At 42.6% G+C, this 15,437-nt stretch overlaps 1 protein-coding gene across 1 annotated transcript in view; it reads right to left on the bottom strand.

The window, feature by feature from the left end:
• The window catches only part of EVA1A (eva-1 homolog A, regulator of programmed cell death), a 213,481-nt gene that overhangs the window by 99,835 nt on the left and 98,209 nt on the right, over positions 1–15,437 (bottom strand). The window contains exon 5 of the mRNA XM_051810422.1: positions 5,526–5,669. Coding sequence (XP_051666382.1) covers positions 5,526–5,669 — 144 coding nt within the window. The remainder of the gene's footprint in view (positions 1–5,525; positions 5,670–15,437) is intronic.

The raw sequence follows: 15,437 nt of genomic DNA, 5'->3' as shown, positions 1-15,437 counted from the left end.
ACTTCTCTTATCTTAGGAAAATAAGACAAAGGATTTGAACAGATGTCCTAAACCATCTCTGAACATAATGTCTTGACAATGAAAGTAGCCACATAATGGAATTATATCATATCATTATTCTGTTGTTTATTTATTTAGTAGGTCAAACCTATGTGGCTCTGAATTTCAAATCTACATTTGTGAGTTCTGCTTCACAGCACGATACAAGAAGTCCAGTTAAACAAACATTATCAAACATTATACATTCAGTGTAACATCCCTAGACTGCCTAAAATGTTTACTTGTTTGTAAATTTTATTTCAATTTTTGAAGAAAGAAAGTTTGCATTACACATTCTGTGTCTCTCTTTCTCTGGCAAGGCCCTGTCTGCATTGCTCTATTTCAAAGAGACGTAAAAGGCTTTTGTTTTTTCTTAGAAGTTTGGAATTGCTCCTTTCCTACTCCTTTTCAGATCTTGGAATTGCTTTTTATAGCAACAGAAAGAGGTTTTGCAGTGATAAAAATGCATTTTTTACATTCATGAATTCATACATTTTAAGAGCAGAAGGAACCATTACATTCATCCAGCCTGAGGCATCGATAGATTTACTGCACAGGAGCTAATGGACCAGAGCACAGTCCCTTTGAGATGACAGTAGAGAATTTGTGCAGCTTTTTAGCCTCCCTCCTCATCACCATCATGAGGGCAACCACGTCAGAGCTCTCTTGTCTAACACAGACCCTGCCTCTAGTCCAGCTTGAGAGAACATTAATTTAAACAAAACATTTTGGAGAAAGATAGACTGCTTTCCCAAGTACCAGAGAAAGCAAAAGTCAGCACGCCCCCACAGCCCCAGAGCACCTCTACCACCTCTCCTTGACCCTCTTTGGTCTCCCAGCAGCACCAGACACCCCAAAACAACAGTAGCTGCTGTTCCTATGCTCAACCTTTGTTCTCTACCTGCACAGTTCTCTCACTGGGGTGTGAAGCGCTTAGCCCCTGGGACTCAGCTTATTGCCTCATAAAGCAGGATGGCAGGATTATTAATGTAGCAGAACTGCAGGATTTTCCAAGCTATTTATGAGTTACCATGGCAGTTCATTAGCTCTCAGCCCAATGAGCCCTTTCTGGCGAGCATGAATCACGCAGGAGGCACGCACACATCTGAACGTATCACAGATATTCACAGATATTCACATCAAAAACACATCCACGGCCATTTTTCCTCCATTTTGTCCAGAATATATCTAACAATGGCACTAAAAAGTCATCAGTTATCAGGACCCATATCCAACCCACTGAAACATGTCTAGATACAAAGAAATTCACAGTCCCCATCCTTTTCTTTTACTCTCATGGAACCATTTCTGACCAATGTCTGTATTTAAAGAACAGCAGGTCCTTACCAGAGGGTTTACATCAGCAGCCTTCAGGGACTGCACAAGGAGGCAGGTCTGGCAGTGGGGACAGTAGACACCCTGACTTTCAGTGCTAAAAATAAGGTTTCACTTTACACACAGACAAGCCCCTCTTCCCCACTCAAGGAAAGATTTGAGAAAATATTTAACTTTCATGGTAATTATCCATAGGTCTTAAAATAAAGCACTTCAATGCTTCCTTGAGTCCAAGTGGCACTATATGTGTGAAAAAATTCTACAGGTTTTAGTGCAGTGCTGAGTTAGGACTTCAGCATATGCCAAAAAAACAAGTCTAGCAAACTAGAGAGGAAAGAGATATAGAGAATTACAGGGATCCTTTGAAGTTAATAAGTGGACAATTAAGAAAAAGGAAAAAGTCAAGAGCACAGTAACTTTTATCAGTAAGTACAAAGCCACTAGCAAGTTACTCTCAGATATTACAAATACAATGTTTTATACCAAAGAAAGACAGAGAGACAGGAAGATGGTTGGTGGAAGAGAAAGAAAGAAAAGCAAGAAAAGCAAGCAAGCAAGCAAGCAAGCAAGCAAGAAAATCTATTTAGTCTTTGTTGCACTATTTTTCTCACTTGCATTAATTTTTTATTTCCTTTTACCCTCTAAGATTTTCATGACATTTTAAAGGAAAAGCAGAGCTTAAATTTTTATATTTGCCTCTAGTTAGAGCTGCTACACTCAGAGATCAACCTCACAATGCCTTATGAGCTTCTCAGAATTAACTTGCCTTTTCCCTTTGAAAAAATAATTAATGTATTTATTAGTGCAATAATGGAACCCACATACTGGAAATTCCCACCTTCCACACCATCCCATTAGCTAAATCTGGCTTTGGGCCAAAATTTTGTACTTCAGCTCGTGCCAAGGTTAAAGTTTGGAATGTTTTCATGTTGGAAGATTTTTCATCTCTTTCCCTGGCTGGGCTAATGGGACCCTACTGCACATGGGAGATCACTGCCATTTACTTGTTTGTTACTTGTTTGTTACTTGTTTGTTTCAATCATACCAGTTACATACGGTAACTGGTGGCATTTCCCTCTCAGTCAAGTGATGCCAACAGGCGTTGAGCCCAAGATGCAAAGGGATATAATGTGATATGGAGAACTGCTGGCTTGAGACATTCCCACTGGCTGGAGTAACTACAGCAAATATTTTAAAAATTATAGAGCTGGGTAACAAGTTAGTTGACACCTTTATTTAAGATGAGATTCATCAACAAAATTGTGTATGTATGTCAGGCATTCTCATGTCCAATAAAACGTGGAGGCTAGAGGAATAAACCTCCAAGAAATAAAGATATGGTTTAAAGAAAGAAAAGCTTTTGCCTCATCCATTTACCGCTTGGAGATCTGGAACAGGGCTCAGCTTGTGCTGTCAAGTTAGAGGAGAACAGTCTGGACTTGCTGACCTGAGAGACCCTTGCAGATGTTCTCCTGCCAGGACTGGGAGATAAGTCACCTCACCAGCTCATCCCTAGGCTGTCCACACAGCCAACACCAGCATTAATCCTGTCACAGGGTTCATCTCAGCAAAAGAGCTGTGATTTCTGCTAACAAGACCAGTTTTCAGTTAATATTACTTTTTGTCACCTCATAAGTTACTCCCTCAGCAGATTTTTTTCATGAGTTGCTATTAGAAGAAGACATATTAGTCTCTTTACAGCCCTCCCCATGCTTTAGCAGCAAGAGCAGAGTCCAGCTGCCCTATCCCCATACTTACTGTAGTTTCTCACAAGGGAAATCTCTGTATGAAGGCTGTCCCACCCACACTGCCATGTCCCCCACTATGCTTGCTCTCACCACCTCTTCCGAAGCAGCACAGTGGGTCAGCACTGATCAAGATCACATTGCAATTTTTGTCACAGGTAAGACCAGTGACATGGTCCAAGCTGCTGAACAATGGCAGGACATTTCTGCCACAGTCTGACAGACAGGGAGTGACAGAGAGGACCAGACCGACTGCAGTGCCTGATCTCAGGGAGTTATGAGGTCACCTACTTGAAACAGCAAGAAGAAGGGTTGAAGTGATGCTCAAAAAATCCATTTTTACACCCATCACATTTCCCAAGCTATGCCAGGGTCATTCTGCATTTTTCACTGCTCACCAAAGCCACATCCTTCATTCCAGGGGTCACATGTTTCCAACTGCAAGTGGGGGGGGAACAAGTATCTGTGTCTAGATAAAGGCTAGAGGGAAGTGCAATCACATTTGTTCATCAAAGCCTGTCCCCTTTCACTCCCACAGGTTTTGTGAAAGTAGGAGAGCACCATACTAGAAGCAATAATGTGTGAAGCTTTATGGAAACCTGAAACAAAGAGATATCAAACAGAAGGTTCACTACACTACCATGCCCTAAACCATAAGAATATCAAACTGCTTGGTTTTATCATTTCTTCTAAAAGAATGCCAGGACTTAGTTCTGTCTGACACAAGCAGACAGGACTGGAATTTGATTTCTTGTTTATTTGGTTTTCACATTTTGAAGGATTTTGCTGTTTGAGGCGAGAAATATGTGTCTGTTGATCACAAAATCCAGCTCAGAGACATGTCTGAGATCATGATTTTGAAAAGGAGCCATGGCCACCTTCAAAGGATGAGGCAGATTTCACCCACGGAAAAGCAAAACATGCCATTTTGTGCTCTCAAGCGTGACTCATTTCCTGATGCAGTTAGGCTAGGACTAGGAAAGCTAAGGTCAGATTAAGAGATCATTAATGTCTTTTGTAGTGGACTTTGAGACCAAGATCACAAAGCCAGAATAAGGCTGTTGAGGCCTTTGAAGAAGAAATCCTCTTGGAAATACATCATGGGGCTCTGTTTGTTTTCCCTGGATTTTTGAGGGATGGAGCTCCTGTTTTGCTGCATTGCCTTCATTTCTGTCAAATCCCCATGAGGATAAGCTTCTCTCCAGTCTCTTTATGAGGAAAGTGATATAAAAACCTCACCTTCCTGACTAGAAAACTCACAGGGCTTTGCATGGATAGCCTTGCTACTTCTTGCTACATCATTTCAAACAAACCCAATCTTCCTGCCTCTCCTGCCAAACAAAACAACAGCCAGACGAACTCAGAGCCTCATTGCTTCTGCACTGAAGTCTCTGCTCTTCAAGGTTCTGTACCTGTACCATGCTATAGCAATTGCACAAAATGCTGTGGTGACCCCATCTCAAATGGCATCAGACTCAGCCTCCAGCAGTTACACACAGGGAGTGACACACAAAGCTGTTGTCTGAGGACACAAAATTCCTCCTCTACCACAGGCTCCGCCATCTCTCACCACATTCAAAGTAGCACCAGAATTTCCTCTTCCAAGTGGATGTAGAAAGGAACAGAGAGATAAACCGAGCTGATCCTAGCAACGACTATGTAAGCAAAACCGTGAAGAAAATATTTTTAAATATGTCAGATACAAATTACCAAAATATCATCACACAGTAAGAAAACAGACCTGATGTTGTTTTTATACCGCGGGGCTCAGACAGGAACAATTTTTCCTGTGTTACAAAATAAGATGACTAGTCAGGTAGGAGCACAGTGTCTGCTCAATACAATGACTTAAACTCCCAACTTAGAGCTCCAACTGTTTATTTTTTATTATTTTTTTTAATGACAGTATTTTGTTTGGAAAAAATGTTACAATTTTCACTTGAAGATTTTGGGAGTGACTTTCTACTAACACAGTGGATGAGTATGGATTGGTATTCATCTGATTCTAGGGTACAAAATGAAATACAGAACAAAGTAATAAGGATCCTACTGATAACCACAACTTTGCTGCAGGGTGCCAACACTCAGGGTGTAAACTTCCACTGAGTGGATTGATTCCACTACCAGATTTTCCTGCCTTGAAGAAACAGTTGAATGTGTTCATAAAATATCATTTCCACCTTTTTTGCTTTTTCTATCAAGCCAATGAGTACAAAAAGCGACAGAATTAAACTACTCCAGTGATCCACAGAACTTTCCCCTGCTGACTAAACAAGAATCACCGTGAGCCAACTGGAAGCTCAACAACTTTTTGTGTATGATAATGTCTTGTTGTTCTCTACGTACCACTGTTCATCAAACATACACCCCTGTGAGAGTTTAAAGTAAGAGAATTTTGTGACGTACCACAGGTGTAGATGACATTAAGATGCTTTTGGATGCCTGGGTAACAAGGATCTCCAAATTCATAGGTGCTGGCATATATGCTGCAGCTTCTTTTCCCATGACAGCGCTTGATCATGAGCTGGAGAGCAGTAGCTGACTGACACTCTAAAAGGGAAAAACAATACCTCTTTGTGAATATTTGTCCATTCACAACAGAAATTGCCTAGAAATAATTTACCAGATGCAGACTGAGAGCACGTACATGTGGGATTTCCATATTTAAAAGTCTTTGTGCTTACATGGGAAGGTGTATCTGACTCTAACACACCTCTAATAAATTGTAAATTGATGAAAGGAAATTACCAAAAAGATCACTGAAGAATCAGAAACCCCCATGCATCTGTAGAAAGAAGGCTGCAAATAAAAGATGGCTTGTTTTCACAGGGAAAAGGCTATCTATAATAAAAATAATTACTTATCATTCTACGAAGGTCTGAAAGGACTCTAAGACAGGTATCAGTATCTTCATTTTAATAGATGGAGAGAAACAGCTTCACAGAAAAGTAAAAAGACTAACAAGGGCAAATCAATGCAGAACATGGGGAAAGGCCTCAGATCTTTGGAGTCTTACTTCAATGTATTTATCCAAAAACACTACAAGCTTCCCCATGAGCTAAGAGACTGTCATAGCAACAGAATATATGTTAATAAGCCAATACAGTTATAATATTCATATGGAATTCATGCAGATTAATTTAGTTGTCCAATAATGCCATGGATCACAGTAACATGAAAAGTTATTAACAAATTCCCATCTCACGAGTGTAAGGAAGTTGGACACTGGGGCCTTGTTGGGGAAGGGTAAAAGTATGATTTGATTTGGGTGTGTTGGTTTTATCCAGGTTTTGCTTGCATAGTGGGTGGACTCTGGCTGGGGGGCACCTGGTGTCCAGCCAGGGTCCACCCACCATGCAAGCAAAACCCTTCACTCCTGATTTTCTCTGCCTCCTTCCCTTCTGTGGCACAGGGGGACAGGGGATGGGGGTTGCATTCAGTCCATCACACGTTGTCTCAGCCAATCCTTTCTCTTTGTGGGGAGGACTCCTCACACTCTTCCCCTGCTCCAGAGTGGGAACAGGCTGCTCTAGCTTGGGTCCCCCGTAGAGTCACAGGTCCAGCCAGGAAACCTGCTCCAGCACAGCCTTCCCACAGGGTCACAATGTCTTTTGGGTATCCCTCTGCTCTGATGTGGGTTTCTCCATGGACTGCAGGTGGATCTCTACTCCCCCATGGACCCCCATGGGCTGCAGGGGCACAGCTGCCTCACCATGGTCTGCACTATGGGGATCTCAACTCCTGTGACTGGGAAGGAGGAGCAGCTGCTGCCCCTACTTCTTCACTGACCTGGGTGTCTGCAGGGCTGTTGCTTTCACACATTTTCACTTCTCTCTTTCCTGGGTACAACTGCTGTTGCACAGTAACTTCTTTCCCCTTCTTAAATACGTTATCCCAGAGGCACTTCCACCATCTCTGCTGGGCTCAGCCTTGGCCCGTGGCGGTTCCTCCTGGAGCCACCTGGCATTGACTCTGTCAGACATGGGGGAAGCTTCTGGCATCTTCTCACAGAAGCCACCCCTGTAGGCCCCTGCTACCAAAATGTGAGCAGGCAAACCCAGTATAGCTTGTTTCATTTTGAGGGGATGAGGAGAGTTTGGATAGGCTTTTTTAGCCTTTGTAACACCCATAAGAGCTGTGTCAAGTGCCCCTCTCTGGCCCCAGCTACAGACAGATGTGATCAGTGTCCCTGTCTGCCCTTAGAAGATGCACTTCTAAATCTAATTAGTTACTGTGAGGTGGAATAATTATAATATTGTCATCTACCAAGTAAGTAGAAATTTGTTTTAAGTGCATTTATTCCATGCAAGTAGAAACATTTCTTATATCAGGAATTTAGAATATGGAAAGCCCCAAAAGTATTTTCACAAGTCCTATTTTCTATCAGATGTTTTTGCCTGTCTTCTCAGCTAGGGTGAAAACAATTTGTAGAGACAAGGTCTTGAGCTTTTAGGTGCAAGACTGATAGTTTGCTTTCACCATCCAGCCAGGATCAAGCTTAGGGGGAAGCTGACAAGGAGACATTTCTTCAACATCAAATTGTTGCTAAAAGCAACAGGACAGCTGCAGAGAAAGGCATACAAACCCCTTTAGGTCACTAATTAGGAGGGAAGGAAAGGGAAAATGAACCCCAAAAGGTATTGAGTGCTAGAACAAGCACAACAACAAAAGCCATGAGAGACATGGGAAAGCCACAGAAAACCAAGCCTAGAGGGTAACATGTTTTTTTTCTCAAATCAAAGGCAGCATGATGCAAATGACAAAAGAACAAGGCTCCATGTGAACATTTTCATACTGAACCACCCAAACCTCCTTTGGGGATTTCTGATCCAATGAGTGTCAGAGGTTCCAGTGGAAACATCTGGCATGCAGCAATCCTGATTCATTGTCTTTTTGCAAATGTCCAGTTAGAGAAATTCATCAAATCTAAGCACTGCAGAGGATTTCGTGGAGGGTGCCTATTCTTTTTACTTGTTATTGTTCCCATACAAAACAGAGAACATCCCACAGCTGTCTGCTCAGGGGCCTTGCCCCCTGGCACAGGAACATTACCCATTATTTGTCCTGTGAGGGGCACGACAAGGCTTTTGCATATGTCATCCCCAGAGATGAACAGCCTTTGGGATGTTCCTCATGCGGGAATGTGCAGTAACTACAGACTCTGCTCTCCACCTTAACAAACTGGATTGACTCTTCAGATGTCAAAGCTGTAGATTCAGCTCACTGAAAACACTTCTAGGAGTTTTATTTGTCATATATCCTCACAGCTTTTCTAGCTATCAGTAGTCATGTCCTGGTATTGATGACTTCCTCCCATGCAGTTCTGAGAAGGCTATGGTCTCCATTCATGTTGACTTTAGCAGCAGCATCTGCATTAGGAAATCAAACAGAGCTTAAGTCTGGACACACTGTTATCTTCCTTGTTTTGGTGCTGCCCTGTTCCTTAGAATGATTTTGCCAACAAGCACTACTCCTAACAGGTAATACAGCCTGAGATCTAACAGGGCTAGTCCCAAATATCAATTTACAGAAGGCCCCCACAGTGTTTTGGATGGAAAGCATGGACACAAGGTCACCCAGCCACAGGGCCAGGTAGTAGCAGGCTCTTTTCACTGTATCCAGTCCAGAGCAGCTGATGTGTACATGGCAGGTGAGCACAGTCCTGATGCCACCTTTATCAGGCAGCAGCTGCATTTTTTTTGGCCCAAGAGAGGACAGCCCTGCCCATGATATCCACTGAAAACAACATGCCATACTGCCTACAGGCAGCTGTGGGACCCTACTCTAGTCCCCTCACCAGCCCCACAAATAATGTAGCTTAAGTTGTAAGAGCCTCTTCCACATAGCCCTAGGTACCCAACCTCTTCTAGGTAGCTCCATCATCCAGAGCAGGTCCTAACACTGCAGTCCTTACTGGTATTTTATCAGTGCCCAGGTCCAGTCTACACTGTTTTGGTACATGTTCACTGGTAAATGAAAACTTACGCTGGACCATCCCTGGCCCTGAGGCCAACTGTGGTGGAACAGCCCATAGCCATGATATTAAAAACTCTTACCCTCCAAAACAGAGTGATGGTACTCAGTCTCTGTCCTACAGCCAATCTCAAAACACCTCTGGAAGCATTCAAAGCCAGGATAGACAGGGCTTTGAGCGACTTGGGCTTAATGTAAAATGTGCCATGAGCAGGGGTGTTGGAACAAGATGATCTTTAAGGTCCTTCCAACCCAAACCATTCTTGGATTCTATGATCTTTGGGACAGACTAGGAGTGTGTTAGCTGGACTAAGCCAACAAACTATACCATGGATCATGCTACTGTTTCTCAGTACAGAAGATCTATTTCCAGTACCTGTGCCCAGGCCCTGGTACTACTAGTTTACCTGTCTATTGTAACCCTACATACCCAACTTCTTTGGGCACAGACCAGGCCTCCATATTCACAAATATCAGTAGTGAAGTCCTCAGCTCTCCAATTGCCAGGCTGCTCTAGCTGAACCTGCAGCAGCCAAAATGAGCAGTAAAGAAGAAGAGACTGTCTATGCTTCAATTACACATGGGGATGAAAGCCTCTAGCATAGAAAACAGAGCACCAAGATTGTAAAAGCCTCTTTTACATGGACTTTTTGCAAACCTTGTAATATATCCAGGGAAATATACACAGGGAGAAAAGTCACCTGTTGTGACAGCAGCACATAAACCATCCCATAACTTAGCTGAAAGTAATATATGGAGCCTACCCCATCCAACCTCCTGCCCAAAGCACAGTCAGCTTTGATATTACATCAGTTTGCTCAGAATTTGTCCAGGCAAGTTTTCCACAGAGAAATATTCCCCAAATCCCTCTCCAGGTGAAGAATGAAGAATTTTATCCTTGTATCTACTCAGCTTTCTATTACTGCAACTCGTGTTCATTGCTTTTGGTGTTAGTTTGCTGGTTTTTTCTGTGTGTTTCCAAGAAGAGTCTTCTGCAGAGCAGCCCATGCAGTAGTAGAAAACAGCCATAAGGTCCAATCCTGAGCTTTCTCTTCTGGGGACTGAAAAATGCCAGGTCCCTCAGCATTCCCCCATATACTGTGTGCTCCAGCCTCCTCACCAGCGTGGTGGCCCTTCACTGGACTTGCTCTTCAACTGGAGAGGTATCACTTTACTTGGAGAACCTTGAATTGGACACTTTGGTATTCCAGTTATACTGTAACAACGGTCCTGCTCAATTTGGTACCACCTACAAACTCTGCCCCATTATCCAGGTCGTTACTGAAGATTTTAAGCAATATTGGTCTCTGACTGCTTTTAGGTGGCTGCCAGCTTGACTTCAATATAGCATGGTGGAGGTTTCTTTTAGTACCCCATTTTCTTGGCTCTTGCAGCAAACAGTCACAATTTAGGCAAGTCTTACTCTTTTCACTGACCTCCAGATCCTAACGAGCACCAAAATCTGGTGGATACAGGAGTGGCAGAAAGTCATCTGAGGTACCCATGTTAGAAGATCCAGCTAAACTCTACTGACAACAGCAGGCATTTACCATTTACCCATATGGTAAATCCAAATACTCTTCTCATTTTCCCCATGGTAAGACCTGAGCCATTCTCTTGGAAGGAGTCATATTTTTCTAGCCCTGAAAAAAAAAAATTGGCTCTAGGAACAAATTTTGACCAAGTATTTACTTCAAAGATTTTCTTTTGGTTACAAAGGGGAAATTTTCCTGGTTTTCCCTCCACACAGTTTCTAAGCAAAAATGCCTTGTGCATTCCCATAAATGCCAGGGCAAGCAGCCACCAGTGTTTTGAGGGAAGACTACACCAATATGGAAATCAGCTTTGTCTCTCTTTCTGATTTTCTTGGTTTGTCAATATCTTTGTCCTCCACATTGAACTGAAAAATGTAATAGCAGCAATCAAAACCTCCATGTGACCATCTTCCTTACACACTTCAAAGGGTTTGTGATAAGGAGCTCATTTAGCTGGATGCCAAAATGTCATATTCAAGCATCTTTATTCCCTCACTGACTAGCCCTGAAGATGTCAATAATACATCTGAGAGGTGTCTGAGTGATAGATGAGACTACAGTACCCTCATACATCACAGTCACCACCATGTCATTTGCAGCTCTAGAAGTGACATGGTATTTTCTTCTACCCCCATGTCTCAGGAGTATAAAAACACTGAACATCACTCCTGTTGGCTGTTATGAAGTGCATGTAGGTAATTTAACTTCCAAATGTAAAGTCCGTAGAGAACTCCTTCAAGTGAGAGTTCCAAGTATATTAATTCTGGAGGTGATTCCAGGTCAGAAGTCTTCACCTCCAGGTGCCCATTCTCAGAGCTCGGAGAAGGAATAAAACAGAGGCTCTCTTATCCATAAATCATGCAGTTAGCCTGCCAAAAAGGTGCAAGGAAACCAAGCCCAGCAATGTGGTGCAGCAGAACTGGGCTGTGGTCCCCTTCAGCTGGCCAAATTCATTTTTTTCTTCAGGTCTTCAGAAGTGGGAAAGTAGACATGGCACTCTTCTTGTACCAGATGTCATGCTCATTCAGGGAAACATTACAGTTGGACTCTATGATCTCAGAGGTCTTTTCCAACCTTAACAATTCCCTGTTCCATGATTTCCTTTCTTCTGCTGCTTGTTTGCTTGCTAAATGCAAATTACAAACGTTGTATGAGACACCACCCTGGCACCAGTGAGAAAAAAGTGATCCCATGTGTCAGAGGTGTGGGAAGGACACTCACAAATGCCAACACTGTATCACTAAGTCTGAGGTAAGTACTGCTAAGCAGAGCCAGGCCCCTACCAAGAACCTTTAAAAGCTCAAAAAGCTCAAATCTCACAGTAGAGCAATAAAAACTGCTTTAAGACCTCATAGATAGAGAGCCCACTTAGAGAGGTTGGACCAGAGTTACCCTCAGCTTTCATTAGTCTTGGCTTGCTTCAGTACACTGCCAGAGAGCAAACACGAATCCTGGCTATGGTGAAACTTCCACATGTGAAAGTGTTTAAAGGCATCAGCTGTGCTTTTGGAATATGGTATTTTAAAACTAAAGTTGGGGATTTGGGGGGAGTGAGATCAGCTTACTTTATTCTCTTTATTTCTGGCCCCACTTTCTAGAAGTTGCACGACCCTCCAGCCTTGCTCCCGGATCACTCCACAAATGCAGATTGCTGGAGAGTTTCATTTCACAACCCTTAGTCCAAGCCCTCAGTGGGTAATTCATCTTACCAGCTGCATTTAGTAGGATATGACGCCTTAGTCTATTTTCTTTATTAGCCCAACCTCTCTCAGGGTAAAAACCCAAACCAGGGCAGCAGAGCCATGATGGAGGGTCTTACCAGCTGCAGCTTGCAGAGTTGGCTTTAAAACTGGAGTCGGTCTCAGTGATGTAATGTCCATATCATCAAGCTCACCACAATGAATGGATTTTAGTCAGTTTAAGGCTGCTTCCCAGCATGACTATTTCTTTATTACCTCTTCCTGGTAAAAAAAAAGAAACTGGAGCCAATGCCTATTAATCACATCCTTAACTTTGGTTACTCAGTGTTACTTGTTTTTCTCTGGTATGGGTGATACATCTAAATCTGAAATCCAAGCCACACACTGCTGCTTGTGGTTGCAAAACCTATCTGGGCTTGAAAGAATGCTTCCAAACAGTTTAAATTTTGCATTTTGGTAAATCTGAGTTGCTCTGGTAGAGATTGGAGCCTCTTCCAAGGCATCAGCTATCACAGATGGATGCACAAATAGATTTAGACACCTAGTTTTGAGAAGGGTGACTAATCCCACAGTGAAGTTGGGCATATTACAGATGTTTGAGAGCATCTGTGCATCTGTTAACCTCGTGATCAGACTCACCTGGCACAGCCATGTTGAGCCTGCAAAGGCAGGTTCCTGCACAGATGAGACAGGCTGTCCAGAGCAAGCAGGACCAAGCACACCTGGACATGTGAATATGCTGTAAAGCTGTCAGGAAGTGGTTTTCCACAGGCTCTCCATGGATCTGGAAAGGCAGCAGAGCACGGAGTACAATCCAATATTAACATGTGTGCACTTAAAAATAAGCAAAATAGAACCTGAGAAGAAAACTCCACCCACTGGCCAGAGGATGCACTCTCTGAGTCAGTGAATTTGGGGAAAAAAATGGAGCACTCAGCCTACTTTTCCAACCAACCAAGTATAAGACCTTGAAGTAACAAAAGGACCAAATGATTGGCTGTAGTTAAAGGCTTCAGAAAGAGAATCACTGCCTGAGATACTATTTCCAGCAGTGCATGTGAGGTAAGTGATTAGGCACTGGAACAGGACTGGTGGTACCTGATTAAGAGACAAACTCTGTGACAAGCTTTGGCTTAGTGTAAAGTCATCAGGAGCAGACCTATACCTCGACTTTAATCAGCAGACCCCTAGCTTTCCTTGCTGTCTTTTGAGGAGCAGGTGAAAGGAACAACCTAAGATACCTATTCCCTTGAGGTAAGTCATTTACAAACAACTGACAGCTCTTGGAGGACACTCCTCCCAAGCAGAGGACAGGATTTTTCTCCAAAACACGCAGCCTGATTTCTTGCTAAAGAATTAAAGAGGAAAAGTTACTTGCTGGGAGCAATGAAGCAGAGAGGACAGAATGAAAAACGGAAGATGTGGGAGTCAGTGATCTAAGAGGAGAGAAATTTAGTTCCTGCAAAGAAAGCTGGCAGATGCCTGAATCAGTGCTGTGGTATCCACTTGTCTGCCAAAAGAGAAAGCAAACTTCAATGGAATGGCAAAAAAAGATGTAAGCGGAAGTAACTCCAACCTTGCAGGTGAGGCAGCTGCCTAAATCCTTCCATGTTTTACCTAGGAGTGACTCAAAACTGCCCCAATCTGCAAGAGAATCTCTATCATAAACAGGAGGGAGGGAAACTCTCCTACTTTTGGACAGTTTCTCATGTATTTTAAAGATGCTCCATTAGCTGTGTTGGATACAAAGTTCAGCTCCCTCATATAGTGACAACTGCTGGAGGTGTCTAAGCCTCTGCTTCAGCCAAAATTAGCCATCCAGCAGCCTATGAAGGATGTCTCCACAGAGCATTGATGAGTCAGTCTGTGCTCTGTGCAGTATATCAAATTTCAGGCATTTTCAGCTCAGCCCATCAAGTTTGATGTTCTCTTTAAAAGCCAGTGCAGAAGACTGTTAATAAGGATGGACTTTGTCCGCTTTCTCTCTCAGTAAGCAGCCTAGGAAGGTAATTTCTTTATCAGTGTGGTGTTGTCACATGGTTTCTGAACTGAAATACACTGAATTTCTCTTCCTTGCCATGGAGGTACACAAGCCTCTGCAGAGAACACAAGAAGTGACTTGGATCTAGATCCACAGGAAGTGTGGAAGAGGCAGAAAACCAAACTGTAAATACTTAAGTATCCATAAGACCAAACAATGTGAAAATCAACCAATGGAAAGAAATGACTGCCCTTAAAAAGAGGTGCAGAAGCAGATGTTCAAAGCGGAATGCTCAGGAGCAGAAACCCAAAGCAATCAAAAAGTGAAGTTCCCTGCTGCTATTTGTAATAATGATAAATTGTCATCATCGTTATTACAAATAGCAGCAGAGAACTTTCACATTGATGCAGCACAATGTCACTGAAAACAACTGGCTAAAAAGGAAATCTACATCCAAACATTAGAAGGATGTGCAGAGAAGGCCAGCTTTACATTAAAAAGTACATTTTAAAGAAAGAGAGAGGAAAAATTAGTCACCATACACTTCATAACACTTTGGAAACTTCAGCAGCAGACCGGAAAAGACAAAATGATCTTAAAAGAAATCAATCATATTTAGAGACTGCAACTGATGGATCGATTACAGGTTTAATTACAAATCCTATAGTTACAATTAGAAACATTTGGTTTATTAATGTGAATTTAAATCATCTTATCACCTTTGTATCTGGAATCAGAACTCATATAAAATATATGAGGCAGAGACTGACTCAGAGTATGTAAAGTTGAGCAAATTAATAACATTTCTGGGGTTTGGGGGCTAAAGTGAGAATCTGAGGACAGCTTCTAATGTTTTCCAAGAAGTCTCAGAGAACAAAGAAGTTTTGGTCTGGCAATGACAGCAAAAATTTTTCATTTGCAGCAGAGCTGATTATGGGCTGTAAGGCATTCAAGATAAGAAGCAAAGAAGCCAACAGCATCAGCCTCCCTCAGTACAGGATAGGGATTCAATTAATCTACTGCTCTGTGGAATCCTTGAGTTCATTTGTCCTTTCTATTCATTACAGCCCAACAAAAGTCTTTTCCTGAATATGGAGACAGTCAACAAGTGCCTAGATTGAGGCTGAAG

This window comes from Manacus candei, unplaced genomic scaffold (assembly GCF_025592945.1).
Source record: "Manacus candei isolate 608988 ecotype Guabito, Panama unplaced genomic scaffold, ASM2559294v1 h1tg000007l, whole genome shotgun sequence".
Classification (NCBI taxonomy): domain Eukaryota; kingdom Metazoa; phylum Chordata; class Aves; order Passeriformes; family Pipridae; genus Manacus; species Manacus candei.
Note: the sequence above shows the minus strand (reverse complement) of the source record. Positions and strands in the feature narration are given on the sequence as shown.